This window comes from Alexandromys fortis, unplaced genomic scaffold (genome assembly GCF_014885135.2).
Source record: "Alexandromys fortis isolate MF-2015 unplaced genomic scaffold, M_Fortis_MF-2015_v1.1 scaffold_63, whole genome shotgun sequence".
Classification (NCBI taxonomy): domain Eukaryota; kingdom Metazoa; phylum Chordata; class Mammalia; order Rodentia; family Cricetidae; genus Alexandromys; species Alexandromys fortis.
In genome coordinates this window covers 7,782,838-7,794,894 of record NW_026067953.1, presented here as the reverse complement: position 1 = coordinate 7,794,894, position 12,057 = coordinate 7,782,838, and the positions used below count along the sequence as shown (strand labels likewise).

At 50.4% G+C, this 12,057-nt stretch overlaps 2 protein-coding genes across 5 annotated transcripts in view; one reads left to right on the top strand and one right to left on the bottom strand.

Moving 5' to 3' along the window:
- Lgmn (legumain) overlaps positions 1–7,346 on the top strand; it is a 33,720-nt gene extending 26,374 nt beyond the window's left edge. For both annotated transcript variants that reach the window (XM_050151471.1, XM_050151472.1), the window contains exons 8-14: positions 70–136; positions 1,277–1,395; positions 1,487–1,576; positions 3,040–3,240; positions 5,607–5,777; positions 6,568–6,635; positions 6,894–7,346. In XM_050151471.1, coding sequence (XP_050007428.1) covers positions 70–136; positions 1,277–1,395; positions 1,487–1,576; positions 3,040–3,240; positions 5,607–5,777; positions 6,568–6,635; positions 6,894–6,936 — 759 coding nt within the window. In that variant the 3' untranslated portion in view covers positions 6,937–7,346. The remainder of the gene's footprint in view (positions 1–69; positions 137–1,276; positions 1,396–1,486; positions 1,577–3,039; positions 3,241–5,606; positions 5,778–6,567; positions 6,636–6,893) is intronic.
- A 3,062-nt stretch (positions 7,347–10,408) lies between these two features.
- Rin3 (Ras and Rab interactor 3) overlaps positions 10,409–12,057 on the bottom strand; it is a 111,770-nt gene continuing 110,121 nt past the window's right edge. For all 3 annotated transcript variants that reach the window (XM_050151445.1, XM_050151446.1, XM_050151443.1), the window contains one exon: positions 10,409–11,491. In XM_050151445.1, the coding sequence (XP_050007402.1) occupies positions 11,171–11,491 (321 nt within the window). In that variant the 3' untranslated portion in view covers positions 10,409–11,170. The remainder of the gene's footprint in view (positions 11,492–12,057) is intronic.

Here is a 12,057-nt window from a genome sequence, read left to right as displayed (position 1 = left end):
GGATGGGAAGAGTGACAGCCAGTGGCTGGCACTGCCTGCTGGGCGCTCACCTGCCCTGGGTCCTTGCAGATGGTGTTCTACATTGAAGCATGTGAGTCTGGATCCATGATGAACCACCTGCCTGATGACATCAATGGTAGGTGGCTGTCCTTTGCTACTGCCCGCTGGAGACCACGTGTTTCCCCCGTGCAGGGACACTGGTGGTAGCCTGATACGCCGACGGGGGATATGCTCGTGGCCAGATCTGGCTTCTTTTGCTCTATAAGTGTTGATAGAAAATAAAGATTCTATGGGGCCTGGAGACCCGGCTTAGTGGTCAGGAGCACGGGCTGCTCTTGTAGAAGACCTGAGTTTGGGTCCACGGAGGTGCATAACCACCTACAACTCCACTTTCGGGGGAACCAATGCTCTCTTCTGGCCTCCTAGTGTTCAAGCTACATGAACAGGCAAACACTCATACTCACAAAATAAAAGTAAAGCAATTCTAAAAACAACAATAACCCCCCAAAATAATGGTATCAAGAAGAGTCTCTATGCAAGCTTCCCAATGCTGCCCAAACTGGACCAGCTCTGTTCCTTTGCTATGAGCTGGTCACCCACTCTGTCTGATCTCAGGCAGGTAGGCGACTTGGTCCTTGAACATGGGGACAGTGACTGCCTGCGTGTTAAGAGTGACATCTTAAATGCAGACACTTTAAAGGTGCTGCCCAGCTGAGTGCTCTGAACCGGAGTCCCCATAGTCCAGGCTGATCTCAGACTTGCTGTATAACTGAGGATGACTTTGAATTCCTGGTTTTCCCACTACCTCCCAAGTGCTGGGATTACAGGCATGCACTACCATGCTTGGCTTTTTTGTTTTGTTCAGTTTAACTGTTTTTCAGGCCTCATCCCTGCTCAGCAAGCACTCTGATTCCCCCCCCTCCCCGCCCCCCATTTCAGTGTTTTCTAAATAATTATCAATCCTCCCTAAACCAGACTGGACCCATGTTCTTTGCGTTTCCCAGTTTGTTAAGACCTGTCAGCCGTCTTCCCTCCCCGAAGTTGTGTTCTGAACACACACGTACACGAGATTCTGCTCATAGCTGCAATAAGAGTCCCCTCTTGGCTATCTTCCCTCCATGTTTGAGAGGAGTTATTGTTCAGAATGAACAGAGCCATGCTCTCCCTGTGTTGAGTATAGCTTTGATGTCGCCAGCGGAAAGGAGGGACCCCAGTTTCAAGGGTGGTCCGAGGCCAGAGTAAAACAGATCTCACATACACCTTTACTCTCCCGTAGTCTATGCAACTACCGCCGCCAACCCCAGGGAGTCCTCTTACGCCTGCTATTATGACGAGAAGAGAAACACGTACCTGGGGGACTGGTACAGTGTCAACTGGATGGAAGACTCGGACGTGGTAAGGCCCCTCGTCAGGGCCGCTCAGCCCGCCATGGAGCAGCCCTGAGGCTGCAGGTCCTCCAAGGGCTTCTGTGTTTGTCTTCCCGCAGGAGGATCTGACCAAGGAGACGCTCCACAAGCAGTACCACCTGGTGAAGTCGCACACCAACACCAGCCACGTCATGCAGTATGGGAACAAAGTGAGTGGGGCCTCACTTCCTCGCTCCCTAATCCTGGCGCCTCGAGCAGATTCACTCAGAACTTTGTCTCTTGATAAAGAGAAACGGGATTCAGGTGTGGAATGATCTCAGCCTGGCTCTGCCTCACGGAGCCTCTCTGTCCTGGGGTCTCAGGCTCAGGAACCAGACTTGCCAGGTTTGCACTTACAGATCTGGGCGTTAAGCGTGAGCTCCAGACCTGTGTCCTTCCTCATTTGTCAGAGACCTTGCTTTCAGGGTAGCCGGTATACCAGACAAGGTTGTGTGGGGGAAGCGCTGAGCAAGAGCCTGTCACATGGCAAGAGATGATGGAGGCTGAAAGCATGCATTTTGTTTTAGACTGTCCCACTGAACCCCACATTTTGAATGTCAAGCTGCCTGTCAGTAGTTCTCATTGGCTGGAAGTTGGAGACTGTTCACACATAGCCCACCGCTAACTCTGTCCAGCCGGGACCAACATGGTCAGATAGTAGTACTTGGGGACCTGCTCTCTGGGTGCATGCAGAAGGCTTGAGCCTTGGCTGGGAAGACTTTGGATGTGTAGCTTGGCTGAAAATTAAAAAAAAAAAAAAAAAACTTAAAATGGAGTTTCCAGTGTGCCATTCCCTAGGCCTAAGAGCTTGCCAGCTGAGATCTGTTCTCAGGTGCAAGCTCTGGCATATTCCAGAAGAAAATTCACACAAGTATGGCCAGGTTGCTTTGCCCTGGCTTGGCACTTGGATGGGTGTGGGAGAGAGCAGGACAGGGTGAAAGCCAGACAGGTGACTCAGGTGCCATGCCCTGCTGTGTGGCTTTGCCTTCCCCGTCCCAGTCTCAGTACAGGTGTTCAGCTTGGTCCATTTCTTGTCTGTCTGTCTCTCTGTGAATGGTGGAACTTTTGGAACTTTCTGTTTTTCTGTTTGTATTTTGGTTTCAGTTTTAGAATGAGTTTTGCATTAACGTTGCTTGCTTTAAGAATGAGAAAACTTAAGCTATTTATTCCCCTGGGGTTAGGTCTGTCTTGACCTGTGCAAGCAGACAAACACAGACTGGCACTTGCATGCCATTTTGTTAGCTTCTGAGGCCCAGTGTCAGCCTGGCCCATGGCCCTAGCTCTGCCATTCTCATGGGACCCAGACTTCAACTTCAGCCTGGACAGATGCTGGAACCTCCTTGCTGCTGGTGGCGGGGGGCAGGCAGGGGAGCAGGGGCGATGAGCAAGTGCACTCAGGATTCCCCAAGTTGAAACAAACTTTAAAACTGTGGATCTGCTGCTGGCTTTGCATATGGAGGAGCCCTTGCTGCAAAGCCCACTGGGTATTTTCGATGTTCTTCAGTGGTGTATTTCAGCCACACATGTGGCTGCCCGTCTGTCTCTGCCTGAGTTGACCATGTGGGCCTAGCCTGCCTGTCACAGCTGCTTAGCTGACCAAACGGTTTGTGTTTGTGGTCTCCCCTTCCTCCAGTCTATCTCTAGCATGAAAGTGATGCAGTTTCAGGGTATGAAGCACAGAGCCAGCTCCCCCATCTCTCTGCCTCCAGTCACACGCCTTGACCTCACCCCCAGCCCAGAGGTGCCCCTGGCCATCCTGAAGAGAAAGCTGCTGCGCACCAATGACCTGAAGCAATCCCAGAATCTCGTCGGGCAGATCCAGCAGCTTCTGGATGTAAGTAGTGGCCAAAGGGACTCTTCCGAGAGGCCAGGCCAGTTTAGACTGAAGTGTGTGCGTGTGCGTGTGTGTGTGTGTGTGTATGACCCCTGGTATACACACAACCAGCACCCAGAACTCGGGGTGCTTCCTCCCCCATAGAGAAAGGAGTACGGCCTCTTTGCTCTTGGAAAGCAGAGCAAACAGCAGAGCGGTAAGCTGTCTTCATTCTTTATGATGACTTGGGCCTCTTGAGCGCCAGGAAGGAAAGGATTGGCGGTCCAGCTTCTCAGAATCCTTCTAGATGCTCTGGCCTTTGGGTGATCCCTTCTAGACGTTTCTATCTTACTACTTCTTGACTTAGTCTTTTCGTTTTTAATCCAATCTATAAAATCAGGTTGTCTCATGGTCACTTGCTGAAACTGTTGTCTGTCCTTCACAACTGCTGCTATGTTCAGAAGTTGATGGGATCGGCAGGAGGATCGTTTGGATCATAGCTCTCATTTGTCTATTCCAAACTCTGTGTTAAACTTGTCCCCAGTCGACATGGCACTCTGATGGACACGTGGACAGATTTAAAAAAAAATCCATGTTTGTTTTATTTTTTTCAAGTAGAGTCTCACGTGTCCCAGGCTGTCCGTCTCCAGCTTGTTACGCAGCAGAGGATGGCTTCCAACTTCTGAGTCTCCTCCCGCCTAAGTGCGGAGTACCATCACCCCCAGTGTACGTGGTTCTCAGGATTAGGAACTGAACCCAAGGTTTCATGGATATGGGCAAGCACTCTACCAGCTGAGCCACATCCCCACTCCCCATATATATTTTAAATGCTTAGCTTTAATTATTTATGTTTTTGGAAACAAAAATAACAACTTGAGTGGCCAGGATGTGGTTTTGTTTGTTTGTTTTGAGACAGGGTTTCTCTGTGTAACAGTCCTGGCTGCCTAGGAACTTGCTTTGTAGACCCAGCTGGCCTTGAACTCACAGAGGTCCACCTGCCTTTGCCCCCCCCCCCAGCGCTGGGATTAGCTGGGATTAAAGGCTTATGCCACCACTGTTTGGCCACGATGTGTTTTTTTAGGTGGTGTCAAACACAGTGGAAATAATTGTCCTTCTACTTTGTAATCTTTGGCCTCTTCATACCTTTACTTTATTGATCCTAGGGAGATTTTATCTATGGTACTTATTATGTCTATTGTTACTACATCAAGAATTAAATGATTTAGGCAACCTGTTCCATGTCTTAAATACTAGCACTTGGGAGGTGGAGGCAGGGAGGTCAGGAGTTCCTCAGCTACTACTGAGTTAGTGGTTAGAACTCACTCTGGGCCACACGAGACCCTGTTGAAAAACAAGCAACAATGTCATGAAAGGGCATTTTGTCTTTATCCTCTGGGTAGTCACAGAAACTAAACCAGAGTTTCCTTGTGTTGGCTTGAGCAATTGTGTACATTGTAGAATTTCTCTGGTGTCTGCTGTAAATCTGAAAACTATTTCTAAGCGTACACACTTGCTGTGATTCCACAGTTTCCTGCTAACTACTGCACTGTTATATTTTCATATAAAACAAAGAATTAAAAGCAATCAAGATAAAAACATTTAACTTATTCAGAAATAACCACAAGAAACTCATTTGTGTCCTTGTATATTTTCTGAAAAGAACCGCTTTTCAAAAACAAAAGCACTTTGTGTGTGTGTGTGTGTGTGTGTGTGTGTGTGTGTGTGCAGCATAGCATTGCATCCCATTTATAGACTTTTCTATGCCCAGTGTGAGAGGAGGCAGCTGGACACTGTGCTGATGTTTACTCTGCGGCTCTGGGGTTTGGGCTGAAGCATAGGAAAGCCGTTACAGGACTCACAGAGCTGTAGGGACCCTGTATCCAGGACCACACGTGGGCCCAGCACACTGTGTGCGATGCATTCAGCCATGAAGGAGAGAAACACTGTGTGAGTCAGAGACGTTGTCGGAGAAGTCAGGGTTGGGTTCAGCAATGTCTTCTTCACAGCTCTAACTCTATCCTCTGGGAGGAACATGGGGCCCCTGTGCCTTCTGTGCCACCAGCTGTGGTTTCCTGGGCAGGCAAAGCACCACATCAAATGAGGAGGCTAGCGGTGTGCTTCGGAGGCTGGTATAAATCAGACATGGCTGCCCTCCCTCCAGGCGTCAGGGAGCAGTGTTTCCATGGTGGTAGGAGGTCAAGAAGGCCGGATCTTTGCAGTGTCACAGAAACCATGCACACTTTCCATCTCTCCCGAGTGCATTTATTGACCTGCTTTGTGGGTTGAAGGCTGTGCCAGGAGACTTCCTTGTATGTGCTTCTTACTGAAAGGCCCGGAGAGAGTATATCAAGCCAGAACTGTTTCAGAATGCTGTCTCTCCTTCCTAGGCCAGGCACGTCATTGAGAAGTCCGTGCAGAAGATTGTCTTCCTGCTGGCAGGGCTTGGGGATACGGCTGAGAGACTTCTGTCGGACAGAGCCTTGCTCACAGCACACGACTGCTACCAGGAGGCTGTGACCCACTTCCGCACACACTGCTTTAACTGGCACTCCCCCACGGTGAGTCCAGGTCCTCAGGCCTCCCTGCTGCTGAGATCTGAAAGCTAAACTCAGGTGCATTGGCTTGTGGACGGTTCCGTCTGGGCCTTAGGAACCTGGATGCCCAGGTTCACGGTTATATGTCTAGGTCCCAGGCAGTCTGCCAGAATCACAGGTGACAATTCCCCTTTCTGTTGACTTTCAAGGGTCCTTATTTCTCTTGATGATGTGGCCCTATCTCTCACCTGACTCTTACATTTGCCAGACATTGGCTTCTTTCTCCTCGTGACTTCTGACCATTCCCCAAGATTTATTGTTGGAGCACACCCTGGTCTATTGAGAGGGAAGAATGATGCTTCTGCCAGTTGTAGAGTGTCAGTCAGCTAGTTGCCCCCTAGAAAGTCCTGGGGTTCCAGTGGAATGCTTGGATTCTGCTGGAGAAAGGGAAGCAAACTGTGGCCTGTAGACCAAGCCCTGGAAGAGCCTGCTTTGCCATCCATTTTGGCGTTTGTGTGCCATTCTCTCCTCAGCTAGGTTCCCAGAATCAAAGGCAAGGCCCCCCGCCATCAGCCCTCGCCATTGAGTCTACCCTGAGACTTGACAGCACTTCATCAGGCCCACCAGCTCCCCGAGATTGTGTGTGGCCCTTATAGATGAGCATCTCTCTCGGGAGAGTCTGTCAATACCTGTAGGTTGACCTAAACAGACTTAGAACCCCTGGTTGAGGGAACTGGTTTTGTGTTTGAATGCAGAAGCCGGTGAGCTGACTGCGTGGTGAGATGCTCACGCGCGCTTCTTTGTTCTCTTGCAGTATGAGTATGCCTTGAGGCATTTGTACGTGCTGGCCAACCTCTGTGAAAAGCCTTATCCGATTGACAGGTAAAGCCACACTTAGCACGGGGAAGATGGGCATCATTCTGAATGGCTCTGGAGCATGCCACGGGCCTAGGAAGACAGACAATAGTCCATGGCCCAGTTTTGTTCTGGGGCCTTTTGTCAGTGGAATCAGAGGGGCTGGGTTCCCAGTGGTGATGACCAGGGACTTTGTCCTAAATGATTCCTGCCCAGGATGGAATTATGTCTTGCTTTCTTCAGGGTTGGCCTAACTCACCGAAGTCATCTTCCTGTCTCTTCCAGGATAAAGATGGCCATGGACAAGGTGTGCCTTGGTCACTACTGAGCAGCTGCCCTCCCAGGGCTTCGTGAAGAGTGAACACAGTCCATTGGAATGTGTACTGACCTGAGACTGAAGGGGTGGAGCCAGAGGCGGCTAAGCCCAGCTCCTGGAGTGCTGCCAGCCCCTCCCAGGGCTTTCTTTCTGAAGACACTGACCCACTAAGAAGCTGGTTCAGGCGGTAAAGCACTCTGGAGAAAGGAACTTTTGCTTCTTAGGAGGTTTTTGTTTTTTTTGTTTTTTTGTCCGCTAGCTTTCAAGAGCAAACTCACTGCGGCTTCTGTCGCCATTGAAGGAGTCTCCTGAGAAATTCGAAGCTGAAACCACTTTCTGTCTTCACAGTGATTTTACTGAGTGGGGTGTGAGCCTCTAAGGAGAATTATTTTTAGAAAATATAATTTTTGATTGCTTTTGTATTTTATTCTGTAATAATGGATGTTTTAAAAAAAAAAAAAAAAAACAAGTGACGTGAGATGTTTGTTCCTGGCCTCTGGTTTCATGGTCTGTGTTTCACCCATGTGGTGGGTCCTGTTCCCCTCCCCCACTCTGTTCTCCACTGCTCCACACTCTGTAAACTCACCCCCCCCCCCCAGTGCCCTCTTGCTTTTTTCTTGTTCTGGAATGTTCAGTTCTTCCTCCCCTTCAACTTCAAGGGCCTTTCCATCCTTAAGTTTGCTTCTCCCTCGTCGTCTCCCTACCTGTTATAGTTTGAATGGGGAATGTTCCCAGAAGGCTTCAGTGCTGGCTGTTTGGTCCCTCACTAGCAGCACTGTTTTGGGAAGTTCTGGAAGCTTCAGGCTGTGGGGCCTGGCTAGAGGAAGGCCGCTGGTGATACACTGTGGAGGGTGTGCTTGATCCCAAGGTTCTTCCTCTCACCCGGTTTCTTGCCCACTGAGAGGCGTTGAACCCCCTCTGTCTGCCGTATGCTGCATTCCCGCCACCATGATATTCTACCCAAGTAACCGTGCACCAAACCCCGAGACTGTGAAGCAAAGTATCAGTAAGTCCTCCCTCCCCTAAGTTGCTCACCATGATGAAACAGCCTGACTCACCCGGAAACACCATCACAAGCAAGCCATTCTCGGGCCGTCTGCGTCGTGCCTCTCTAGCGGCGCGGTCAGGTGCAAAGCAGGGGGGGCGATAGGCCCCTGGAGAAGGTGAACTCCCCAGGGCCGAGGCCACCCACACTCTTTCCCTGGTGCAGCACACTCAAGGTCTAGAGATGGGTTTGTTAAAGATGTGAAATCAGCGCCGCTGTATCCATTCAGGGGATACTGTACTGCAGTAAAAGGAGTGAAATCTCTACAGGGGACAGAATTAGGCCAGTTGATGAAGCCAGTTGCTAGAACCATGTACCATAGTGCCGGGCGGTGGTGGCGCACGTCTTTAATCCCAGCACTGGGGAGACAGAGACAGGCGGATCTCTGTGAGTTCGAGGCCAGCCTCATCTACAAGAGCTAGTTCCAGGACAGGCCCCAAAGCTACAGAGAAACCCTGTCTCGAAAAACCAAAAACCCCAAACCATGTATCATAGCTTTGTTGATGTGAAATGTGCAGAATAGGCAAATCCTCATAGAAGCTTATTAGTGCTAGGGATGGAGGAGGGAATGCTTGCGGGTGTCTGCTGATGGCATAAGCCTGCTCCCTCAGCCGCCTCTTACAGGATCTCACTATGTTGCAAGGCATCCTCCTGTCTCAGTGCCCCCATCCCCAAATAGCCAGGACACAGGTGTGCTCCTTCATGCCTGGTTCAGTTTCCCGTCAGAGACAGTCAGTGGAAGGGTTAGGAAGCGACTGTTTTGTGGCTCAGCGATGCGAGCCCAGTGAAGCATCAGACACCGTGGGTTTGAACTGTGTGGGTCTGTGAAGGAGCGAGGTTGCTTTTGGAGATTTGTTTGAAAACACAGATGACCCATATAACCGAGAAATAAAAAATATTTACACACACACACACCATCTGCTACCGTCAACAATAAAGAGACACGTAAACAGAGTAAGATAGTGTTGCCTCGCAGGTGCAAAACCAGCCGGCTGTCAGCTCAAACTCAGGACCTTGGGACAAGGACATGGAGCTTATCTGTCTCTTCACTTGATCTCACCTCCCTGTGAAGAGTGATTTCTTGCCCCCTCATCCCTTTCATCAAATACAGCACACAAAACATAAAGTCCTGGGCTATGGGGCTGGAGAAATGGCCCATTGGTTAGTAAGAACACTGGCTGTTTTAGAGGACCCAGGTTCAATTTCCCAGCACCCACATTGAGGCTCACAGTTGCATGTAACTCTAGTTCCAGGGAACCCAATGTTCTTGTCTGGCCTCCACAGGCACCAGGCACACATACAGTGCACAGACAGACATCCAGGCAAAACAGTTATACACATAAATAATTAAAACAAAAAAAAAATCAACAAACCCCCCTAAACCTATGCTATGGTCTACTATGTTAGTGGTAAGGTCAACAGTGGGCTGTTGTGAGCTATATTTTGAGGGTGTCAGATGTTATATACTGTGGGGCTTGAGTGATGGCTCAGTAGTTAAGACCTCAAACTGCACTTGCAGAGGACCTGAATTGGGTTCCCAACACCTATGGCTTACAACTACCTGTAGCTCAACCTCCAGGGGCTTCTTGACACCTCCTTCTGGCCTCCTGCAGCACTACATACACCTGTACATACCCCTGACACATACATGCACATATTAAAAGTACAATGTCAGAGAGTTCTATGCAGATTTTCAAATGCTCAGGAGGTTAGATTATTTGCTTTAACCAGGAGAATTAAGTGGCATGTGAGTTAAGTCTCAACAGAGTAAAAGTCAGACATAGCAGTGTGTGTCTGTAGTTCTGGTCACTGGGGAAGCTGAGGCAGGAGGATTGCTGAGTCTAGGAGTTCAAAACTAGCGGGGGCAGCATAGCAAGGCCATGTCTCAAAAACAGCTGTAAAAAAGGTCATATAGATGGGGGGAGGGGGTTAGGGAGGAAGGATGGAGGGAAGAGAGGATGGTGGGAGAGAGGATGGAGGGAAGAGAGGATGGTGGGAGAGAGGATGGGGGAGAGAGGATGGAGTGAGAAAGGATGACGGGGAGAAAGGATGGCAGGGAGAGAGGATGGGGGCAGAAAGCAAAGGTAAAAAGCTCACTTAGCCCTGGGCCAGCACCAGATAAACTGGCCATGATGGTGTACATCTGTTTTCCCAGCAGTCCTCTCAGGATGCTAAAGGTTGTCCTTGGGTGTTGATATTTCTAACCAGCTAGCTATCTGTCTTTACAGATCTAGTTCATCAGTGCAAGACTAACACTGGGAGTCAAGGAAGGCTTCCTGGAGATGGGCTCTGAAGGATCGTATAAAGCTGAGGGCAAAACAATTCCTAAGAGTAACAGCGGAGGGTAGAAGGGATGGTTCTAGGAATCATCTAGAGCCTGGGGAGACGGGAACAAAGGATGCTGGACTGGTGAGCAGAACTTTGGCCCCTTCAGAGGACTTAGCATTTGCAAAAGGGCGTTTATTAACCCCCAAGTGGATCTTGTCAACACCAATGACCCATGGTGTTTGCATCAGGAGATAGGTCCTTCAGTCACCCCCGCCCCCAATCTTATGGCATTGGCTGAACTTGTCCATTTCCCTGGAGCTAACTTGGCTGCTTCCAGTTGGGCTCAGGAGCCCTGGCAGCCTGAGCAGTCTGGTAGCTGAAGACAAGCTCTGAGGCAGGGATGTTGTGAGGGCTGTCTTCAGCACACACGAGGAGAAACTCCTGAGATCTTGGGTTGGTGTGGAACATCTCAGCTCCAACCTGAGGCTCAGGGAGCAAGCAGCTGGGGCCAGGAACCCCTTCATCAGCCAGTCCTGGGGAAAGTGAGCTCTTCTCTAGGACTAAAGAAGGGAATGGGACGTGATCTGGGGAAGGAAGGTGGAGGGAATGGTCTGAGGGGCTGGGTGAGCAGGGTCGGGCTTGTTTGCTGCAGCTGACTTGAGAGCCTCTTCCTCCTGAGCCTCGTTTTGTCGTTGTTTTCCTTACTGTCCAATGAAGAACATGGTGCCTCAGGCTGGAACTCTGCGCTGTTGGTTTAGGCACGCTCAGCGGGTGGCAAACCAGTGTGACCAACACAGGCACCTATGTTGGGAGTATGTGTGGCCAGACACTCAGGTGACTGAGTTTGGGAGTGGCCACTGAGAGCTCAGTCCTTGTCCCTCTATCCTCCCAGTCTAAGGAGATCCTGCCACCACAGCTCAGCGGTGGGCCATCTCATAGGAAGTTGGGCTCCTTCACCACTACATAAGGTTGGCTTGAGCCATCCCGGCCACCGTCCAGGGGTCGGTACACGAAGTGGAAGTCTCGCTTGGGCTCACTCCGGAGCAGATAGCCCTTGATGCGGTGTGGCAGTGCCTCGTCGGCCAGCTGGAAGCAGCGTCCATCCACCAGCACAAAGAGTCGGTAGTCTTGGGGCTGCGCCACCTCAAACTTCTCGGCGCACTGTGCACACAATGCCTGGGCTTCCGTGTCCGCCCGTGATGCCAGTGTCCGTGACTGCTGCTCAGGCTCCAGGTACGACACACAGATGAAGTCCTGCAGGCGAGATGGAGGAGGCTTGAGGTCACCACCAGGCTTGGCCAATTGCATCCTGGGTCACCCTCATCCCAACATCGGGAGCTAGGGCCAGCAGAAAGGAGCATGGCACTGGACCTGTCTTTGCCTTCCCTGGACATGGGGTGTGTGTGTCTCAAATAGCGGTGAAGCTGAGAGTTGGGGCATCTGTGCCTCCTTATGCTGCCATTGAGCCTGGAGGGTAACTTCCTTCTCTGGGTCTTACCTCCCCACTGTACTCACCCTGGGTGATTCAGTCATGTTTCAAATATGGATTTAGCTATTGTGTATATGCACGATGTATGTGTGTGCCCCAAATGCCCATGTGCAGTCCCAAGACAACTTTGTGGAGGTGATTCCCTCCCGTCCACCTTTACATGAATTCCAGGGATTGAATTTTCATTGTTTAGTTTGCCCGGAGAACACCTTTACCAGCTAAGCCACCACTTCCTGGCTGATTCAATCATTTTAAACCATGGCAATAAGGGAGTTACAACTGCCCCCCTCTTCCCACCCCAACGGCCAGCCTGCAGGTTCTCCATCATCCC